The following is a 23,784-nucleotide window of genomic DNA, read 5'->3' on the forward strand; positions in this document are numbered from 1 at the left end:
TTTTTTCCTTATTAAACTTCATCCTGTTTACCTCAGTCCATTTTTCCAGTTTGTCCAGATCATTTTGAATTTTGACCCTGTCCTCCAAAGCAGTTGCAACCCCTCCCAGCTTGGTATGATCTGCAAACATAATAAGCATACTCTCTATGCCAATATCTAAATCGTTGATGAAGATATTGAACAGAACCGGTCCCAAACCAGACACCTCAGAACCCTACTTGTTGTGCCCTTCCAACATGATTGTGAACCGTTAATAACTTCTCTCTGAGAACGGTTTTCCAGCCAGTTATGCACCTACCTTATAGTAGCCCCATCTAAGTTGTATTTTCCTAGTTTGTTGATAAGAAGATCATGCAAGACCGTATCAAATGCCTTACTAAAGTCTAGGTATACCACATCCACTGCTTCTCCCTTATCCACAAGACTTGTTATCCTATCAAAGAAAGTTATCAGATTGCTTTGACATGATTTGTTCTTTGCAAATCCATGCTGGCTGTTACCTATCACTTTATTTTCTTTCAGATGAATTCCTTAATTACTTGCTTTATCTTCCCTGGCACAGAAGTTAAACTGACTGGTCTGTAGTTTCCTGGGTTGTTCTTATTTCCCTTTTTATGGATGGGCACAATATTTGCACTTTTCCAGTCTTCTGAAATCTTTCCTGACTTCCATGATTTTTCAAAGATGATCCCTAAAGATTCAGATACCTCCTCTATCAGCTTGTTACGGGGTCCGTGAGCCCACCCCGTCCTGGGCAGTCACACTACCACGGTTGCCGCCCCGGAAGGTCCCGGTCTCTGTGCCGCGGCGCCGGGTCGGCCCTCCCGGTGGTTGCCCAGAGGATCCCACGAGCGAGGAGGTGAGGGGGGTCCGGGCCCTCCCTCTCTCCAGACCCCAGCCCAGGGCCCTAAGGCGGGGGAGATGCTCTTCTCTCCCCCGACCTGGCTGATGGGGCACGGAGCCGCAACGCATCAACCCTCGGGCTCCAGCACACCCGCCCTGGGCTGCTTCCTCACGCCCTCGCTCGTCCGCTCACCAGCTGGCTGGTCCCGCCGCCTCCTCGGTGTCTCTCAGTCTCTGCCTCCAGCGTCCTCCTTCTCGTCCTCCTCCCCTGCTTCTGCCTCTCCTGACTTTATACCTGGGGAAGGTGCCACCCCGCCCCTCCAGAGCACCCACACCTGTGCTCGTCCACGGCTCCAGCTTCTCCTCCCCAGCTGTTTCCCCTCACCCCCAGCGTTCTCTCCATCTCCTGCAGCTGTGGGGCATAGGGCCGGCTGGGGCGCCCGCGGGGCTGCCCGCCCCGAGGCTGGTGGGGTGCCGTTCCTGCCCTGTTGTCCCCACTAACCTTGCCGGGGGGGGGGGGGTTCTTCCCCCGCGATGTCCCGGGCTGTGTCCCTGGAGCCGCCAGCCTGGCGGCATGTCCCGGCTGCCCTGCTGCCTGCGTCCCCGGCGGCAGCAGGTCCAGCCGCGGCGTTTCTTTCTGCCCCGCTGGGGGGGCCCTCCTCGGTGCGGGGTTGCCTCACCCCGTCACCGCCCTCCCCCGTGTTGCTCGGGGTCCCGCCCGCTCGCCCGCCTGCCGAGCGGCGCGTCCCGGTTACCCCACCGGACGCGTCCTCGGCGGCGGCGAGACAAGCTGCGCCGCTTTCCCCTGCCTCGCTGGGGGGGGCCCTTCTAGTGCGGGGTTGCCTCACCCCGTCACACAGCTCCTTGAGTATTCTAGGATGCATTTCATCAGGCCCTGGTGACTTGCAGACATCTAACTTTTTGAAGTAATTTTTAATTTGTTCTTTTGAGCATTTGAGCAGGATCCTATAAAGTGCTTCAAACTGATGTACCCCAAACCACACTTTTTTTCAACTGCCCCTTATACAAATTGCAGAGGAGAGCGACAAGAAAAAACACTTTGTGCTATCTCAGAGCTCTCTCTTGTGGGGTAAGTAGCCAGTGCTCCTGCTGGAACACATTCAGGAAGAAATGAAGGAAGCATTCAAGTCTCTTGGCCACCTCTGCTAGGTTCCACATAAGCATCGAAATCTCATGGTCAGTGGCACTGAAGAGACTTTCCTAGATCTACAAGAATAGGCATGGATGCATGATCTTCATCCATTTCTAGATCATCAGCCAACATCACCAACACAGTCTCTGTTGTGTGCCTAGATATAAATTCAGTTGACTGGGGTCACGGAGATCTGTGCATTGCTAGAGTTGTTTGGACATGCCCTCCTCTATAATCTTTGTAGTGGAGCCAAGTAAGCACCTGTGTCTAATGAGGAAGGGTTGAACAATTATTTCTCTGAAGCAAGTTGGCACCTTGCCTTCTAGAAGAGGCACTGAGATCAGATTGCAGCCGTGTTCCCCATCCTCTCCCTTGTGTCTTTCACCAGCCAGGAGGCATACAGGCTGGAATCTATCTATCCCCCTGGCACCTCAGATGGGCCATTGAGAGAGCTGACCGAAACTGAAGCAGAAACATCCCTAATTGAAAACTGGAACCAGTGGCAGAACTGCTACTGGCAACCATGGGGACAGAGTTTTCACTTTCTTTGTATGCCCATTCTTTTACCATGTGATCAGAGAGCTCCTTTGGGACCTTTGTGGTTTTAGCCTGTGAACTACAGAATATTTCAGAAACTCTTTCTGACAGGGTCAAATTCAGAACTTCTTGCCCACAGTGCTGTAGCCCTCTTCTCTCTTTATCTGATGTATCAGTGAGTTCTGCACTCACAACATTGGTGATCTGTGAGGCCAAAGTCATGGAAGGAGAGTCCCCAGTCTCCAGCAGAGAGGCCATACAGCTCAGAGGATATTTTGAGGTGGAAATATAAAAGGGACCTGTAGATTCCAAAATGGGTGATGCTGCAGCAGCTGTGCTCAATGAGCAGGGCTTTTTAAAAATTACAGAAAGTATCTGAGTGGTGGCCCTTTCATGTTGGTGTTTGTAGTGCTCCTACAGGCTTACTCAGGTTATGTCTATACTGCCAACTGAACGACAAAACTTGTGTCATTCAGAGATGATAAATTGACACCCCGCAGAAGACAAACATTTTACTGACAAGTACTGGTCTGAACAGTGCTCTTCTGCCAACAAAGCTAGCACCACTCGTTGTAGATGGAAGTATTTTGTTGGTAAAAGAGCCAACAAAGCTGCATAGTGTAGACAAAGCCTCAGAGGGTGTATTTCTGGAGTACAGCAATGAAGTGAGCACTGGGTTGATGAGATGCAGGTAAACCTACCAAGAATCCTCTCTCTTTCAGAATTTGTAGCCAGCATTGCCACAAGTAGCTTTTTGTACAGGTTGAAGCCTTACCCAAGGCATATATGCAGCTGTAGACAAATATGTTGTCTTGTTGGAATGAGTCGTCATGATAGGATGATCAGTTGTGAGGTTAGAAGTGGGAAAGGCCTTCTACAGAAAATAATTTGATGCCTCACTACACACACTCAGTTTACCAATTTACTACCAATCAGCACGAGCTTTTGCAGATGATATCTCCTGGGGAAGAGACTTTTACTCCAGTTGTGTGTCATGGATTAATCCTAAATGTTCTGTCTTTGTTCTTCTTTGCAAATCTTTCCCGAAGTAAATAGGTTCTATGTAACAAACAAAATGGGTTTGTTTAAGAAAAGGTTTGAGAGCTAGAATCATCTGTGAAAGTTAGAATAACAAATACAAATGATCACAGTTGTGAATGCTGACTGGCAGACCGTTCAAATGCATAAGTTATGTGAAAGAAAGGAAGAAGGGAGTTTATTTTTACCAGATGGACTGGCTGTTGTCAAGGTGCATACAAATTGTCACAAGATGCCCTTTTTTTTTTAAAGAAGCATTTGTATGCTCAAGAAGTTAACTAAACAATGAAGAGCTGCTCTCTAACTTCCCAGTTCTCTCCAAGCATTTGAGCCAGCGGATTGCTAAGAGCGTCAAGTAGACTGTTTGTGGATAGTGGCCAGAGATGTATTTTTTCAATGTTGATAGATGATGTAGCTGGGTTTGGTACTATTTTTTTTAAATGTATTCTGCTTTCTTTGTGCCAACTTCTGCCAAGATATGCCAGAAAGAAAAAAAGGAATCTGCTTTTATCCTGAAGCCCTGATGAAAGGTGGCCCTGTTTCAGCTGTTGGAAAGGTCTGAAGTAGGCTGAATATAGAATGTAGGACAGCCTGCTCACAGCTGCCTCTCTTCTTTTTTCAGGGCAGGGTGTTGACCCTCTGGAATTTGCATCTTCTCGCCATGTTTTGTCTGGGCACAGTTCCATTAGAATAGGGGTGGGGAACCCGTTTCGGGTTGGGGTGCCGCACACTGTCATGTGTGCTCCAGCCCCATGGGAGGGCAAGCACCCGGGCCTTAGGTTCTCCGCTCCGATGTTAGAATGTCTCTCCAGATCCCTCTATGGAGAATTATTTAATGATCTAGATTACGGTCTCCTTCAAAGGGCTGAGTTCTTACCCTCCAGGAACCATCCTAACCTCATTCAGCCCAGAGAACTCAGAACCTGTACTAAGATCCTCTGTGTGCCAGGCATTTGGGTTGCCTAGGCCAGCCCATTGCCCCGTTTTGTAATGTACTTAGTGATTTTCCCTGCTTAAGTATTTGTTGTCTAAGTTTTGTCTGTGATGAATCAAAGAATTGGTTTCAGCTTAATGAATTAAATATAGGGGCAAGTGCTCTATCCTTGTCTTTATATCAAAAGACACAATGTATATGCAGAATATTTGGTTCTTCACAGATGCACCTGAAATGTAACCAGACTGAATGAGTCAGTGTGTAGAATTTAATTGCATTGTTTTACTTTAATCTTCTTCAAAGGGCCTAGAGATTTTGAATGTTATAGTTGGGAATATTTGTTAAACCATTTAGCATACGTTGAAGCAACAGTATCAGTACAAAATCACAGCTTATTGTGCTTTCTCTATAACTTGGTTCATTAAAACATTTTGATGTTAGGTAGTTTCATACCACCCAGGGTGGATTTTATCTGTGCTTGATGACGCTTTATTATTAAAAAAAACTCTGCCATTCAAGTCTCCAAAATAATCAGGTTTTTAATATGTAGGTAAATAACACAGCAGGGCACAGATTATCCAGCAAGTTCTTGGAATGTATTGGCGACATTTTTATTTCAGAAGGTGGAGAAAGCAACTGGGGGGGAAGCTGTTCTATTGATTTTAACAAATAGGGAGGAACTGGTTGAGATTTTGAAAGTGGAAGGAAGCTTGAGTGAAAGTGATCATGAAATGATCCAGTTTGTGATTCTAAGGAATGGCAGAAGAGAGAACAGCAAAATAAAGCAATGGATTTCAAGAAGGCAGACTCCAGCAGACTCAGAGAGCTCGTAGGTTGACAGTTTTTCAAAGGTGCATTATTACAGCCACAGGAGCACACTATTCCGTTGTGTAGAAAAGATAGGAAGTATGGCAAGAGACCACTTTGGCTTAACCAGGAGATCTTGAATGATCTAAAACTCAAAAAAATGAACTGGGAGTTCAAAGTTAGTTACTGTCTATAGGTTCATCTGGATTGGATTTATTCATACCGCATTTTCCTTGTTCATTAGCATGTCAACAAGATGTCACCAATCAGTCTTTTGTGAATCTGCCCTATCAGTAATCTTGATTCCAAGCCCATGCACACCCAAACATTACATTGGAATTATGGCCATAAATACCTACAAGTTACTTCATAGGACCCTTCATAGGACCCTTCATGGGACACACATACTAGCCTGAAAAGAGAATAATCTTCTGCTTCCAAGTGAAGGCTGCTTGGAATCACTTGGCTTGTGCCTGGATTGTTTCTTCTGCCGATGATTTTGCATAAGCATAGCTACAGTCAACAAAGAACTTTCCCTATCCTGTTGCAGTCTGGCCAATATCATAATTCTAATCTCCACTCCATGGTGTGACATGTGTTGAGTAGCAGAAAGGAATTTGATTGCCTAGGAGGTTTTCTAATTTTAGAAATTGTCTAATTTTATAAGTGATAGTTATGTCACTATAGATGTATATTAATATAAAAATGCATATATTCCTGCTGGGTCCAGACCTAACCTAGCGCATTCTAGCTAACTCCAGTACTTAAATGCCATTCGTCTTTGTAACATGTTTTGAGAGGTGCTCGTTGGAAAAACAAATCCTCCTTCTACTGTCCTGTCCTGTCTGTAAGGAGAATTTGTATCTTGTTTACTTAATATGGCATCCAGTTTAGCTTCAGCACCCGAGCCTGCAAAATGAACTTTTGAACCCAAGGCATTTGGCCCAGAGCATTGCCTGCGGGACTGATACTCAGTATTTGAGGTTTGCCTGGACATGATGTAATGGAGATAATTGCTGAACCATTTGGATTTCAACCACAGACATCAATTTCTTTCTAAAGAAATGTTCTGTACTTAGCTTAACTAAATAAAGACATTCATCTTAAATCTCTGCTACCTCATGTAGCTGAGAAATTAAGGTTTGATTGGTTAATACAAAACTTCCCCAAAACTTTCCAGAATTGCAGTATTATTTTTAGCTGTCTCAAGCAGGAGACTTTCATCTGAAAGGAGTCCATTGATTTACCTCTTTGCCATAGCTCCAGGGTGTCATGTGAGTGAATTATCTCCAGGCTTTAAAATGATACCTGTGCACTGCTTGTCTACTCTTTCAGGTTTTTTCTACACTTTTCCCTTTCTGTCTTTAGAAGTATTGTGTCAAAAAGTGTTTAAATTCTCTCCCATTTCAAGAAGGAGGAAAAAGAAATGGGCAAGAGATGAGCTTTTGCCATTAATTCTTCGGAAGAACACTGTGATTTCCTATTGGTGCTACATGTGTATTGTGACCAATTTTAGGAGTCTACTGCTTTGTCTTAATATTCACATACAGTTTTTTTTAAAAGCTTAAAAATATATTTAAGTCTTAATAATAATTTGCAAGGTGGCATCAGTGTATTAGAGCAAGGATTTCTATATATGATACATTTTTCTGTATGTATAGTAGTGTCAGTTCTCTACCGTTTGAGTGGATGAGTGTGCATTTGCTAGCCGTGAACAATTTTCTGAGTTACAATCTATTAACTGGAACTGGTAGCCAGAGGATACATTAATATCTCTAAACTGGAAGCCTCATACCCAACATAACTTCAACATGGAAGAAATGCATACAACTTTTGTAAGTGTGTGTGTCTTTTGCAGAACTGTGACAGACATGGCAAGTTTTAAATCTGAGAGGGTTTCTCCCTCTGTATTCAGAAGCCCATCAACAATGAGTATGCTAAATTTCAAAGTTCTAACTTAATGGGAGCCTGAAAGTTGTCAGTCAACCTGTTACAAGCTTGTCTGCGCATGTCTATGCGCTATGCACAAAGCATTCAAGCAAGACATCTAATTGTTTTCAGGCTGTCTACATTTAAATTTATTATAGCTTTATGGGTGCTTTGTGGCACTCCAGTATATGATCAAGCATTTAATGGAACAACAGTAGCAGTGTTAGCATGTTATAGATATCAAATGATTATAGTGAATACTTTTGAATCTACCTTGGCAATCTTTCTTTGCGTTGCAAGAAAATGGAAGCATTGTTGAACAAACAATGGTTACTTCCGCATGCTTTACAATTTGAATATCCTGGTGCTGAAGGAGTCTCTAAATGATAGTAAAAAGGAGTTTCTGCCTAGTAACTGTAACAAGGTAAAGGACAATTTGATAAAGGAAGGATAGTAAAGCATAGCAGTTCTCAAACTGTGGGCTGGGACCCCAAACCCTTTGAATGTGGTCACCAGGGCTGACTTAGATTTGCTGAAACTCAAGCCTCACTGCCCAGGGCTGAAACCAAAGCTGAGGGAATCGGGTGTCCTGGCTCACACTTGGCTTTTCTCTTTTTCTCTCCTCCTCTCCCCCTCCTCTTTGTCCCCCCCAGCTGCTGTCCTTCTGATTTTTAATTGTGTTAAGAGTTGGCAGAGGCGCAGCGTCAGGGACTGGGCATGAGTCTGGGAATCAGATTCTAGCTTGCGCCCTGTTCCCACTACTTCCCTACCCCCTGCAGAGATGGTGCTGGGGGGGAACCGGATTTTAAGCCATCTCCCCGCAACATTGGCTCCTGCTTCCCCCCCCCCCCCCCTTGCAGAATAGAGGCAGCAAGGGGAGGGGAGTGATTAGTTGTAGGACTAGTCCACTACCTGATATGCTTTTGCTTATTGGCAGGGCTCGACAAATTTATGTAATCTACTCGCCTGTGGCGAGTAGATTACAAGCTGGTGCTGTACGATCTGCGCATGTGCAGCTTGCAGAACTGCGCGCCGCTTGGTGAGCCCTGCTTATTGGATAGTCCAGGGGAGGCCAACCCATTCTGGGTAAAGAGCCAAGATAGCAGTGGATCCAACGCAAAGAGCCGGGGCAAAGTTGTCAAGAAAAAAAAAGCTCTGCCCCTTTAAGAAAACGCATTTAAACATATTTAGAGGCTTTTTGGCCACTTTAGCTCCCACTGGCTGATGCCATATTTAATTCTAGTCTTTCATGGCTGCGCTGGACAGCTCCCCTGCCCAAGTCAGCACAGGGAGCTGGGAGGAAAGGGCTGTTTTTGGGGCTGCAGGGGCATCTTGCGAGCCACACCCAGCGGGGGCGGGAGAGCCTCATGTGGCTCGTGAACCTTGGGTTAGCCATGGCTGGGATAGTCAACTACTTGACTACAGTAGGTGCTTTCATCCCTAATATGCATAAAGAAAAGCAAAGTCTGTCCTTTGTTGATTAATTTCACAGGTACTTATCACCATCTGTTGACAGTAGGCTAGACAAATATATAGGGTCTTCTGTACTCTTCAGCAAGTGGGGCCTGAGTTGTGTGGCAACCTCTCTGGTTTCTCCTGACAGCCTAGATATTTTGCAACAAACAGAGTCAAGGGGTATTGGTGATCTGTCCACCCTAAAAGGAGAGGAGGAGACTGAGTAGCCCCCCGACACACACCAATTCCCAGCCCAGAAGCCTGTTACTGTAGTGGTGATAGGCTTCGCCATGGGAATTCACATGCAACACACTGAGTGCTTCAGAAACAGTGGTTGGTCCCTCCCTGGGCTGTTTCCTACCTTAAATCCTGTAGCTGAGTCTGGGTGTCCTCCGGGTCTCAGGATGCCTCTAATCTTCCTGGTGTATCCATGCATGCCTGCCTGGGCTGCACTGCCTCCTGCTCCCTTGGTCGGGGCTCCTGGCTGCCCCCTGGCTGGAGCCCACAAAGTGCATCTTTCCCTCCTCAGTGATCTGCCCTTTTATACCACAGCAGCAGTTGGAGCATGCCCAGCAGGACTTAGGGGGTGGGGCTTCTGCTGCTATGTTGCCTTAATTAACCCCTTCCTCTCCAAAGTGGGATTGGTACACCTCATCGTAACCCATAATAAATTTTTTTCAGAATATAATTTCACCAAAAATGGAATTTTGGCTTTGCTTTTACCAATTTTGGATTTTGTTTTGAAATCTCAAAATTTCTTACAGAATTGAAATTCATTTTCTGAGAAGCTCCATATATAGGTAACATCACAGCTATAGGGTATATGGCTGCCTCCTCACCTTAAATATTGTGCAGTAGAAGAGTTGTTCCTACTTAGAGATGCTAGCACTTCATTTCTGTCACATCATTTCCTAAATCCATTCATGTATAGTGTGAGGTTTGGTTTTTTTCCCAGAGGACATGGTCTCTAGATAGGCTCGCCGGAGTAGCAAAAGCACCTTCAGGTTAAAGTATGATGAGATTTGATTCAACTACAACTGCTATATTAGAAGTGGTGGGTTTTCCTCTCCTCTTATCTGTCCCACAGGTAATAAATGTTGATGGAACCATGAGGAAAACTCTACTAGAAGACAAGCTTCCTCATATATTTGGGTTTACTCTGCTGGGGGACTACATCTACTGGACAGACTGGCAGCGACGAAGCATTGAAAGAGTTCACAAAATAAGAGCAAGCCGGGATATCATAATAGATCAGTTGCCAGACCTAATGGGCCTCAAAGCAGCAAGTGTCACCAGAGTGTTTGGTAAGCATGAGCAACGTGAAATGGAATTGAGACACCTTCCAGGGGGCTTTGCTTTTGTTAAACAATAACATTCACCCCTTTTGACAGGAATAATCAAGCTCTTAATATGTCATACTGCTGGTTAAAGGGAAGCTATCATAGTGAAAATATGACCTGCTTTTCAAGACCACTGCTATCAGAAAACTACCTTTGCTGAAAATATACCTGATAATGTCTTCTGAAATTGCAAACTAAACCAATAAGTAAAATGAAAGCAATTTTCTTGCTCCACTATTCTTGAATATTAGGCAGGTGTTCATCCAGAGCGTCAATGAGAAAGCAAAGTTTTGTAGCCTGTTGCAGCATGGACACTGGTCACACATCCTTTTCTGTGTTTTTCCTATGTAATAGTCCACCTAACGTGTACCCTGCCACCAGCTAGAAGTGGCATGACAAGATGACTGGTATGCAGAATTCACAAAATGTTTTAGTTCCTGCAGCTGTGTCGTCTTAACCTCTTAGTGACAGTGAAAAATATTCCATAGTGTGTTCAGTTGGAAAATAACTAAGGAACTTGTTCTGCGTCTTGCAGACAGAACAAGACTACCCAAACTCCGAGAGGCATTTAAATCTAGTGTCAGGCATGCCACTAAAAAAGAAATTGAAAAAAGTGCACTAAAAAAGTGCCACATTTAAAAGCAACTGGGATCTCTAACCTGATCTCACTCTCAGTTCATCCTTGCAAGAACTGCCATGTAGGAATAGGAGCACTGGAACTGGTTTCATGCCTTTAAGGCAGTGGCTTTGAGCATGTTCTGTGAGTTGCCAAGGTTCCTGAACTTTTATGGACTTCTTTAGCTCTTAGCAGCAGAGAGTCATGCACGTGTATGCTGCCTGGTGTGGTGGAGCTCTGATCTGAGTGAGGGGGCCTTAAGGTATTACTGTAATTCAAATAATTGATTGTTTTAACTGCAGTCAAGGGTACTGAGCACCTTTCAGTATAGCAGGATCATGCCCTCTCTTTCACAGATCTCCATATGTTCTGTGAATCATGTGGGTACCAAAATTTAGCCCTCAGTTTGTAACATTCCTTAATGTAGCAAATACCGTGGTGCTCCAGTATCAGACAGACACACTGAAGAAATTAAATTCCATGCTAAACTACCCAAATCCATAAGCGTATGCATAAAGATAATAGATTTATAGAAATGTGTTGTGGTTATTTTACAGTATCAGTGTAGTTTGCCTCTGAATATTTACTTTGGGTACATAAACCTTTAAAAAAATCTTATTAGCTTATTTATCAAGGTCACTCACTTTAAATAGGCTGGGGAGGGGTATGAGGTTCTGCAGTGAAGCCACACAAAATAACTGCCACACAGAAAATATTTGTGTACATGATGGAGAGCCAGATCATCAGCCAGTGTGTGTGAATCAACAGAGCTCCACTAAGTTCAGTGCAGCTAGGCTGATATAAGTCTGGATTCTTTGTCTCCTATTAAAAAAAAAACTAAACTGGGACTGAACTGAGTTTTGAGACTTAACCATGGTAACAAGTTTGTTTTTTAAATGACTAAACTTATGTTTGCAACTGGTGGTGAGTGGCATTCATTTTGTCCTCTGCTCCCATCTTTACCCCCGTCCCAAAGCCTGTTGACCCCTCAACATTTGTTTATAGGCACACTGGTTCCCTTGACCAAAATAGTGGGTGTGTGATGATCTTACTGGAATGATGCTTAATGATGAATCTCAGCAGGTGATTGGGTATAGCAGCAGGGAAAGGAGCTATAGTTGTTGAGCTCTGTTCTCACCCGGGCATGTAATGGAAATCAAGCAAAAATTCAACTTAGTTGAATTAAAAATTCAGTTTAAAAATTCAACTGAGATAATCAGTTGCTTGGCCAAAAATAAACAGGAAAAAACAAACACAACTGTGTGTTTTTGGTACAGGAATGAAATCTGTGGAGAAAAATGAAGAAAATATTTAGAGACGTAATCGGTATTATAAGATGACTGATACTAGCCTCTAAAATCTTGGGAAAAGATCTAAGTTAATTTTTGGCCTCCCTGTTGACATTCACAGCAATATGTTATCTCCTAAGTCTGTAAATACATTGCATGTGATTCCATCCCAGATAGTTTTATCTTTAATGGACCAATGTCTCCTTTTTAGGAACCAATCCTTGTGCTGAGAATAATGGAGGTTGTAGCCATCTGTGTTTCTTCACACCTCTGGAGACCAGATGTGCTTGTCCCATAGGACTGGAGTTACTGAGTGACATGAAGACCTGCATTATTCCTGAAGCCTTCCTTGTCTTCACCAGCAGAGCAGCAATTCATAGGATTTCCCTCGAAACTAACAATAATGATGTAGCTATTCCTCTTACTGGTGTCAAAGAGGCATCTGCTCTGGATTTTGATGTGTCTGATAATAGAATCTATTGGACAGACATTAGCTTAAAGGTATTCTTAACATTTGAATTCCCTGAATATAAACCCACAGTATAGTCTCTTTAATCTAACAAAGATCTGTTTGATATATAAAGTAGCACATGGTTGCTGATATTAGCACTGAGTTGTGTCCAAAGAAACAGAGATGATCGCATTTTAAATATGTGCTGAGGTCAAAATGAGTGTTTCATATTATATGGGATGTCTAACTCTTGGCTGCCACGTGCATTGAATCCATACATTTATCTGTTTCAGTTATGCTTTTTGCATGCCACAGATTTGGCAAATAAACTTCAGGCCTCTTATCCTCCCACTTGCTGCTTCTCAGTGAAAGGGTTGCAAAATTTTCACAATAAAATACTGTGCCAATGTGTTTCTGCAGCAGTTGGAAATTTGATCTGTGACATTGCTGGTTTATATCCAGGTATAGGCAAAGGAGAGGGTTGTATCATCCATTGTTGTTGAATTTTCTTTTAAATGAATTCAGTACAGGTTGAACCTCTGTAGTCTGGCACTCTCTGATCTGGCAACATCCATAGTCTCAACATGATTTTAGGTAGCCAGATGTCCACTTATCATGGGCATGGCCAAGTTTCCCGCTGTCCCATAAAGTTTGTTTGCAGCCAACAGTCCTGGCTGTCAGTGTTTTGTGTTGTCATTTAGCTCTAATTTACACTTAAATATCTCTAAGAGCCCAGTAAGCAGTGGAAGAAGTGTTAGTAATGCTGCTAGACAATATTGGTTCGGTACTGGTCAGGCCCTGTGGGTGTCGGACTAGACAGATTCAGCCTATAGTGGTAGAAATGTCAAATTGATATAACTGGAAATGAGCTCCTCTGTTTAGCTTCTGAATAGGCACACTACAGACTGTGGAAGTTCTGTAAAATAACCTTCATAGAATTTGCTGTGTCCGTAAGGTACAGTAATATTTTCAAATGATTATTTTCCAGACCATAAGCCGGGCTTTCATGAATGGGAGCTCAGTTGAACATGTAATTGAGTTTGGGTTAGACTACCCTGAAGGAATGGCAGTAGACTGGATGGGAAAGAACCTTTACTGGGCAGATACTGGAACCAATCGAATTGAAGTAGCACGTCTAGATGGACAGTACAGACAGGTTCTTGTGTGGAAGGATTTGGATAACCCAAGATCTTTGGCCCTTGATCCTACTAAAGGGTAAGGAGCATTATTTATTGTTCTATGGGTGCAACAATAATTAACAACATATATTTTTATATATTTCAGCATACTTTGTATTTCTGATTCATCAGGGAATCTCAACACACTTTATAGCCATCCATGGAACAATCACCATAGCTCCTCTGCGATATGGATAGGGGCTATCATGCAAAATTTAAAATTTCTGTCAATTAACTTTTGCTGCCTTTACCTTTTTAGAAAGCAAAAGCAAAATTGTATGCACTAATTGGCTGCATAAAGTTTCATTGGATATTCCAGCTTGTAGTATGTGTGAGTCAAGGGCTCTGGTTTTTGCTCTCATCTGAATGAATAGGCACATATTGAAGGGATAGTCACTGACTTAAGAAGCATTGGGCTTGACCCTGTGTAGTCCTGTGCTAAGCTCTCTGACCCAATCCAGCAAAGCACACATGCCTAACTTGAACTCAGTGAAATTGTATATTTATATATTTCTTTTTTATTGATTGATAGCCTACCAGTTACCATAGCAGCTGAAGTCTCTGGCATCCTGGGTAGGGAAGCTGGATTTTAATCCATGTCATAAACTGATCCCTGTTTTCTTCTCTTTTGATTGCAGGTATATGTACTGGACAGAGTGGGGAGGTAAACCAAGGATTGTTCGGGCATATATGGATGGGACAAACAGCATCACTTTGGTTGACAAAGTGGGACGTGCCAATGATTTAACAATTGACTATACAGACCAAAGACTATACTGGACTGACCTAGACACAAGTATGATTGAATCATCAAACATGCTAGGTAATTTGCTGTTATAATCAAAGGAACACACACGGTGTTTTGTTCAGAACTGTGATCTGAGCCCCTGTAAGGGAGTTAGTTGATTTTTGTCTTAAATGATTGGGTGAAGGATTGGAATGCAGGGGGTCTGGGATCTGGGAGAGTTTTGGTGAAGAAGGGGGTTGTGACCCAGGGGAGGGTCTAGAAGAGGGTGCAAGGTCCGGGAGGGAATTGTGACTAGGGTCAGTGTTGCAGGAGGGGTTGCAGAGGGTTTGAGCTGTGACCTACGACAGGCAGTTGGGTGTGGGAGGGGATGGGGTGCCAGATGCAGGCTCTGGACAGCAGGTTCTTACTCTATGTGACTCCCAACCAGCAGTCCTGAGGGACTCTCAGGCAGGCGTACCTGCCTTTCACACCCCCCCACACAACTAAAAGCAGTCAGCTGATAGGATCAGCATGTGTGTGTCTGCATGGCACACACCATGGGGGGCCGGTTGTCCACAAGCTGCCTGTACCCACAAGTACGGCCATGGCAGTTCCCATTGGCCAGTTGCCCACCAATCAGAGCTGCAAGGATTGTGCTGAAGGTGGGGACAGGGCACGGAAACCTTCCCACCCCATGGTATGTGCCACATGCTGGCCCAGCATTCAACTGCGTTAAGCATCCTGTGCAGTTGCAGCAGGCAGGGGGCCTGCCCGAGGATCCCACTGGGCCACAGAACATTAGCAGCCCAGCAGATTGTGACAAGCTGGATCTGAATATTTGGTGGCCTGGCTTATTCCCTGGGTTGTATTTTGCTTGCTCCTGCTTTACATTAATATTGATAAACTGGGAAATTGAATAAATGCAGGAAGTGATAATACTATAGTAAGCAATTCGTGTTGATCTTTATATCTAAAGTGCCTTATAAAGGTTCATGATTCTCCAGAAAGCCAGAGGAGGTAGACTGAATTATCTCCATTTTTAAGAGTAAATGATTCTACACAACAAATTTGACGGTAGGCAGAATTAAAATCCAGGAGTTTCTGAGTTTCTTGTCCCATGTTTGTTTCCATAGGCCATGCTGCCCTGGTTTGATGTGAATCAGCGCCTCTAGAATTTCTGTATTAAACGTATGTGGCAAAATACACATAGCATGGCATTTATATTAACTATTTCAGAGTCACTGCTGTGACATTATAGTTAGTGAAACAGGTAACTCCCTGTTAAGCTAATTTTGAGTGAAAAGCTATACTTTAGAATGAAACGTGTAAAGCTTTGTTTTAGCAGTCTGAAATACGGTTTCTTCAAGAAAGTTTTAGATGTTTTTTCTTTGCTCAGATCACTCTCAAAACTGCTTAATTAAGCAACACATATAGTAAAACATGGCATGGGCATGGCCTACAATGACATAAGAGACCCTGGCACATCTTGAAGAAATATGTTTTAGGAAATCATTTAACTAGCCATCAGTATTTTGTGACTTTCTACTGCCTCCTTTTTTTTCCACAATGTACTGAGCTGCAGAATTCCAAATATCCACTCCTGCTGAGCTAAACAGGTTGAATTGAACATAGTTGCATTTACTTCAGCAATCCTGTATGGGCACAGGTAAAATTACACAAAAGAAAAACTAGAAATCACTTATACATCATAGGGTTAGTATCAACCTTGGCTTACATATATATTGGGCTGTAGTCTGGCTTTGATACAGCATCGCTATTGTCAGCTGACATGTGAGTGCTTGAGTTGCTGTTATAGAGGATGTAAATAAGAGATGATGGGAAGGAGGAGGGAGGGAAGGAAACCTCTGGAGCCCCATAAAACATCTTAATGATTCTGAAAGACCTTCAAAATCTGTAGCTCTTTCAATGGCTTTCAGTGATTGCACGTCTTACCTTCATCACAGTGAAAAGCATTATGAGAAATGATCTACCAAATGTACGTCACTGCTTGTAATTTTTATTATGGTTCTTTCTTCCATCAAAGTAAATTTTTCATCAGAAGCTTTTGATAGGGTCCCTCATCAGATTGACAAGGACACTAAATTGCCAGAGGGTAAGAGGCAGATTTCTGAAATAGACTAAAAACTTTTTGTAGTACTGAAGAGAAATTCAGCACTTGGTGGCTGTCTCAGACTGAAATAAGATTAATCCGATCTGATGAATTGAACTGGTGCTAAATCTGGGATGAGGGACAGTTAATATAGTGATCGCTTTGGAGAATGAAACAAACAGTGAACTATTGAAACTAACAATGGCGCATGGTTAATGAAATGTAAGGAGGTAAGCAAGAATTCTAGGTGTAATTTTAGCAAAGTGATTGAATAGGGGAATCATAACTGGATGAAAAAACTTTGCCAGTGGTGCACAGTGAGAGTCCTGTCCCAAAAAGAATCTGGTTGGGAGACGAGGGTTGAAATATGCCTGCCCAGTACACAGCAGCAGTGGATAAAGTAGTCTTAAATTTGTGAGCAGGGGGTGTTCCTAGCCTGTTCTCAGATACTACAGAGCATGTGAAAACACCCCCTTCTGCGGTTTTTGTTTACTTAACCTGTGAGCTAGTGAAAAACACATACATTTCAACTCAGCTAGATCAAATAGTTTGTTAACTCTCTGCCCAGGGTAAGTAAATTTTCAAATTTATTTTGTAGTAAGATGGTGTGTTATCCTGTTGTCCAAGCTTTTCTTTCTCCCTCCACTGGCCTAGGCCAACTCATGGGGAAAAAGCAGAGCACTCAGAAAATATTAGGAGTATATATGGGCGACTTGGTTTAAACCCTCTTCCCCAACATACATACACTCCAGTCAAAAAGATTATTTTAAACAATGGAGCCACGTAGTAGTCTATCCTCAGTTGGTGTAAACCACTGAGTATGGTATAATAAAGTTTTCCATAATAGTTAATCTACTTTGGCCAGTGTCTCATCTTAAGAAGGTGATAAAATCTTAGATTATGAACTTCAGTAATTAAGCAGAGTCATGTGTAGGAGTGTTAGGATTCCTTCCAGACTAATGCAGGGAATCATTTTTAAATATCTGTGTTGTCTTAATTTGCCTAGCAACTGTGGGTTTTTTTACAACTTAAATCCAACATCAGAATTTCTCTGGATCAACTTTATCACTGCATCCCACAGATTATCTTTACGGTACTTTGCAATAGGTTGTTCACAATACTTGTTTCATATGTGCTATAAAGTTAATGTTTATCCAGATTAAGTGTTTATTGGGATAAAGGTTTTCTTAAAGATTGTTCTCAGGATCCAGTTTAGGGTGTTAAGCATCTGACACAAAATAATATTTCTTAAAATGACAACAGTTTCAAAGATACTACTTCTGAAGTAAGATATTACTTAGTAAGAATAAATATATTGGAATTTAGATCTTAGTGGCTGCCTTTTAATAGGAAGATATTGTGTAATTATGAACCCCATTATACTGATCCTTAGCAAATTATCTTTAAAAAATAAAGAGAGTAAAAATTACATTTTATTCACATAGGATTAAATAACCCTTTTGTCACTGTTTTGCAGCTGAGTTTTGGTTGCTACTTATGATTAATGCCAACAATAATATGAAGTTATTTTTCCAGGTCAAGACAGGGAAATAATAGCAGATGATCTACCTCATCCATTTGGACTTACACAGTACAGTGATTACATTTACTGGACAGACTGGAACCTTCACAGTATCGAAAGAGCAGACAAGGCCAATGGGAAGAATCGGACACTAATTCAAGGCCATCTGGATTTTGTGATGGACATATTGGTCTTTCATTCTTCACGCCAGGATGGCTTGAATGACTGCATGCAGAACAATGGGCACTGTGGTCAGTTGTGCCTTGCCATACCTAATGGGTATAGATGTGGCTGTGCCTCTCACTATATCTTGGATCCCAACAGCAGGAACTGCAGTTGTATGTTTTTTTATTTCTTCTGATTTTCTTAAGCACTTACAGCTCATTGCTGCTTGTAGTACCTTTTACTACAGGTTGAGCTTCTCTAATCCGGCACTCTCTGGTCCAGCAACAGCCGTGGTCTGGCATGACGTCCACTTATCATGTGGCCAAGTTTCCCGCAGTCCCATAAAGTTAGTTTACAGTCACCAGTCCTGGCTCTCAGTGTTCTGTGCTGTTATGTAGCTCTAATTTACCCCTAAACGTCTTCTAAGAATCCAGTAAGCAGTGGAAGTGTTAGTAATGCTGCTAGACAATATTGACCTCCAGCAGTTCGGCAAGTGTTCTGGTTCAGCACCGGTCAGGTCCCAAGGATACCGGACTGGAGAGGTTCACCTTGTATAGAAAGGGCAGGATTCATATACATACATTTCAGGAGTGGTTGGTTTTAAAGATGACCTGCAAAAAGAGAATAGGGGTTTGTTGCCCTTTCTGTTATGCATAATGAAGAGCTGGTATTTCTTATTTTGCTGGATGTGTTTCTTGGGGTGACTAAGACGTATATTAGATGCTTTCCCAGCCTTTAAATGAATGGATGGGTGGGTCTGAGTGACATTCTAAACAAAAGCATATTTTTTCCCCAAATGTTTTAGATAAACAAGTGTTAGCAAAAACAAAAACATTGGATTTTAAATCCTCTGGGTAATAGTCCCATCCCCTCCCAATTAATCCCATTTTTACTTCCTCTGTATGTGTGATGTGATATGATCCTGCTGGTTATCCAATGGTCTATATTATTCTTCCAGCCAAGAAAGACTTACGTTTCTAATGAAAAAGCAAGCAGAAAAAGAAGATATGGGAGAAAAACAAACAAGCTCATAACCCCCTCCCCACCAAAACTAGATAACTGGAAAAAAAAATCTATAAGAGAATCTCATGTCTCCTTTAACAAGCCAGGGATGATGTGTAAAAGTACCCACGTTTTAGACTGCAGTGTGATTCCTAATTTCACTATTAGCCTTAATTCATTAACATGCCATTAACATGTCGTCTAGTGTGTAACTTTGAGTATTCCATGATATTGAAGAGAAATAATATGTCACTGAGATAGTATTGGGCTCATCCTCCAAAATTATGGAACTTTGACATCTCTACATTATTCTCTTGAGTCCAGTAGAATCTTTTCTCTCATTATTTTCTTACATGGCTAATGATTGCTCCCAGTATACTTGGGGGTTGTTGCATTTTCTTTACTTATGCGTTTTGTTGGACTTCTTTCAGCACCCACCAGCTTCTTACTGTTTAGCCAGAAGTCTGCGATCAGTCGGATGATACCAGATGACCAGCAAAGTCCAGATGTCATCCTTCCTGTGCATGGTCTAAGAAACGTCAAGGCCATTGATTATGATCCCTTAGATAAACTGATCTATTGGGTGGATGGACGTCAGAATATTATTAAAAGAGCCAAAGATGATGGTACCCAGGCAAGTTTATGTATATTTTGTGTGTGTTTAGTGTATTATATTTTTTAGTATGTATTTTATACTTGAAGCTTTCCAGACAGTTGTCATCGTAAGCAAGGGGTGAAGACCTTTTTTCAATCGGGAGCCACTGACTCGCAGAAAAATCAGTTGGGGACCACACATAAGTGAGAAGCAAAAAAAACCAAAATCCTAACTTACTACATGGATCACAAGAAGTTTGGGGCTTCCCCCAGCAGTGGGGCAAGCCAGCACTCATGCTCCTTGGGGGCACTGAGGCTCAGAGATTTACTGCAGGGCTGGAATGTGAGTGCCGGCTAACCCCACTGCAAGGAAAAGCCCTAGCCTCATCACAGGCCAGATCTGTCCCACATTCTATAGGTTTTCCACTCCTGCCTTAAGCTCTGAACGTACAAAAAGCTTTGTTTAAATTAACACACTGGGAGTAGAATCTAAGGATTTGCAGTATCAGGATCTTAATTTGTATACAAAGAACAACAATAGAATAAGACATGTTGCCATGTGGTTTATATACTACAGATAACAAACCTAAAACTTTGGTAGTTGTATAAAGACAGAAAAACTCTTAAATCTGCTACAACTAGTTTGTTTATTTTACACTTTTTAAAATCAATATTGTGCATACCAGTTTGGTGAGCATAATATCATTATAAAGGTCCCTGAGACTAAAAACTCATTCTCAGCCATTCAAACCATTTTTTGGGCCCTAATTCAGCTTAAAGTTCATCACATATAATGATAACAATATGAGACTGAAAGGGATCTACTTGAGAGGTCAACTAGTACAATCCCTTGCACTCATGGTAGGACTAAGTAGACCATCCTTGACAGGTGTTTGTTTAACCTACTCTTAAAGATCTCCAATGAAGGAGATTCCACAACCTCCCTGAGCAATTTATTCTAGTGGTAAACCATCCTGACATGAAGTTTTTCCCAATGTACAACCTAAACCGCCCTTACTGTAATTTAAGTCCATTGCTTCTTGTCCTATCATCAGAGGTTAAGATTATTTTTTCTCCCGCCTCCTTTTAACAACCTTTTATGTACTTGATAGCTGTCATCATGACCCCCTCAGTCTTCTCTTTTCCAGACTAAACAAACTCATTTCTTTCACTCTTCCCTCATAGGTCATGTTTTCTAGACCTTTAATCGTTTTGTTGCTCTTCTCTGGATTTCCTCCAGTTTGTCACATCTTTTCTGAAATGTGGTGCCCAGACTGGACACGCTACTGGACTAGTATGGAGTAGAGTGGGATAATGATTTTTTGTGTCTTGCTTACAGCACTCCTGCTAATACATCCCAGAATAAAAAATTTTTCCCCCAGCAGAGTCACACTGTAGAATCATATTTAGCTTGTGGTCCACTATGATCCCTTCAGCTCTGTTCCCACAGTACTCCTTCCTAGGCAGTCATTTCCCATGTTGTATGTGTGCAATTGATTATTTCTTCTTAAGAGGGGTACTTGGTATTTGTCCTTCTTGAATCCCATCCTATTTACTTCAGACCATTTCTCAATTTGTCCAGATCATTCTGAATTTTAATTCCACCCTCCAAAGCGCTTGATTTGAATACTCAAATGTTTTGCTGAATAAGAATGGGCTTAAGCACGTGCTTAAGTGCTTTACTCTACCAGGGCATTAATTCTCAGTCCAGTTGCTTGCACAATGATGATAAAGTGTGTTGCTAGTCAGATACAATGTCAACAATTACACAGCCATCAACTTTTGAGAGTTTAACAGATTCCTAAAGCACATAATTAAAATAATACAGAATGAAATTAATGTTAAGGTAGTGTAGATAGAGCTTCCATTGTTCTTTGCTTCCTATCACCTCTATGACATAATTTAAATGGAGCTGATGCTGTCTGTCTATATCTCTCTTGCTTTCAGAGAACCCTTTGTAAATGATTGTCCTTCAAACAAAAAAGAAATTTTACATTCTAAGCAATTTTGTTTGATGCCCTTGATTTTTTGGGGGGGAAGAGTGGGGAGGAAAGAGGGGAGTGACAAAATTAATTACTAGCTGGGAGGGAGTTTTGAGGAAATGCTGAACATGCTCTCTGAGCTATACTAGGTGTTAATTGTTGGAGTGTAGCTTCCCTTTGGTGGTACTTGCCAGGTGCAAATTGCATTGGAGATTAATTTGCTGTGGTGTTTCTGTTTGGTTTTTTGTTTTTTGTTTTTTTGGGTTTTTTTGGATTGCACTGATTAAAGGATGTTACCGTCTTTGAAGCAGAAGCTCCTTAGAAAATTTGGGTTCTTAGCTTACAACTTTCTTTAGTTTGTTTTGCTGAATTTTGCTAATTGGTATTTTGTATATATATTTATATTTTCCCTTTCTGGTAAAGCTTTTCTTGGTTAAGAAAAGAATAGCTTTGATTTTTTTAAATTTTATGTTTCATAACTTGCTATCGAGATGAAAACTAGATACATAAAAATAATTCCTTGCCTTACCTTTAAATACATCTGAAATTATTAAAACCAAATTATAAAAATGTTGTAGGTTGGTTGGTTTGATTGCAAATCCTTCTCTCTTTCAATTAACTCAGTTGGGGCTATGAATAAAACTAAGCCTGTTTAAGTATATAATAACAGTCTTTAGATCTGAATCATCTTGTCTTTAAATCATCTAGTTCATTCCCCTCCTAATGTAAAATTGTTCCCTATCCAACATTCTTCATTGTTCTGTTCAGGCAATTTTTGATTAATTCCAGTGATGGGTACTCTATGATTTCTTCTTGGAAACTTTACATAATCTTAATTATTTTTCATCCAGACAGTTTCCCTAAACCAGTTTTCACTCAGCTTCATTCTATTTCTTCTAGGTTTTCCTCCTTGAATATTTTCCTTCCTGATTGTTTCAGATCTATGTAGATTTTCAAATCATCTCTGTAATGAAAATTACATGTTTTCCCAGTTCTTATCTTAATGGGTCTTCTTTTTTGTTGTTCTTGTTATCCTGTAGCCTTTCACTGTGATGAGCACTCCAAACCAAAGCCAAAATCCAGAGAAGCAGCCACATGACTTGAGTATTGATATTTACAGCCATACCTTGTACTGGACTTGTGAAGCCACAAATTCAATCAGTGTTCACAGACTTAATGGGGAGCCAATTGGAACAGTGCTAAAAGGAGATCACGATAAGCCAAGAGCCATAGTAGTCAATGCAGAGAGAGGGTGAGTTCCCGCCCCCCCCCCCCCCATGCTTTGTGATTGAGTGAATAGTCAAGCAGGGGTGGGAAACCTTTTTTTGGGCCAAGGGTGGGGATCATTGACCCACAGAAAAATCAGCCAGGAGCCACACACAAGTGAGAATTAAAACAAAATAAAACAGAAAAGCCCTCACTGACCTGGCCCCCAATTGAGAAGCAGAAAAAAAGGACATTCACCGCACTATCTTCAAGCACTGCCCCAAAGCCTAGGGGGAACAGGGCTAGTAGATTTTATAGGGGCCCTCCTTAGGCTCTGAAGTGGGGCCAAAACTAAGGGGTTGAGTGCATGGAGGGGGCTGCTGGGGAATGGGATCTGAGGGGTCTGGCCAGGAGGTAGGGTGCAGGAGTGCGCTGAGGGAGGGTCTGGGCAGGAGAGAGGGTGCAGGGAGCTGGTTGGGAGTGTGTTCAGAAACAATTCAGTTGTCTGTCAAGTTAAAGCATCACAATGACAGCGAGTAGAATCAGATCAAAGCAGATGTATTCCTGTTTGTTTTGAACCTATATATTTTAAGACTAGCCTGAAGAACCATTTACAAATATATCTGTAAAACTCTGGACATAAAGTTAAAACAGGAAGATGTGCTGGAGAGATTTTCCACAAGCAGCTGAAATAAAAGGCATTGTTTTGCTGCATAGCAGTTTTGATTATATCCAGAATACCGCATCTCTGTTGCAGGGTATTATTAGCTTTGGGCTTGACATAGGTGAAAAATGAGCTCTTTTACCATTCTCTATGTTAAATGCCCAACTTCCTGACTGCTATTAAAATGGCTTAAGCTGTCAAATTCTGACCGCTATTGAGTGATGCTGTTCCCTATACATATG

The 23,784-nt window shown here is 42.0% G+C and overlaps 1 protein-coding gene across 2 annotated transcripts in view; it reads left to right on the forward strand.

The window, feature by feature from the left end:
• The window catches only part of LRP5 (LDL receptor related protein 5), a 223,354-nt gene that overhangs the window by 163,384 nt on the left and 36,186 nt on the right, over positions 1-23,784 (forward strand). For both annotated transcript variants that reach the window (XM_075928318.2, XM_075928319.2), the window contains exons 8-14: positions 9,784-10,000; positions 12,153-12,442; positions 13,381-13,607; positions 14,209-14,393; positions 17,944-18,267; positions 19,528-19,730; positions 22,713-22,924. In XM_075928318.2, coding sequence (XP_075784433.2) covers positions 9,784-10,000; positions 12,153-12,442; positions 13,381-13,607; positions 14,209-14,393; positions 17,944-18,267; positions 19,528-19,730; positions 22,713-22,924 — 1,658 coding nt within the window. The remainder of the gene's footprint in view (positions 1-9,783; positions 10,001-12,152; positions 12,443-13,380; positions 13,608-14,208; positions 14,394-17,943; positions 18,268-19,527; positions 19,731-22,712; positions 22,925-23,784) is intronic.

Source organism: Pelodiscus sinensis, chromosome 5 (genome assembly GCF_052426305.1).
Source record: "Pelodiscus sinensis isolate ZL-2025 chromosome 5, ASM5242630v1, whole genome shotgun sequence".
In the NCBI taxonomy this organism is placed as follows: Eukaryota; Metazoa; Chordata; order Testudines; family Trionychidae; genus Pelodiscus; species Pelodiscus sinensis.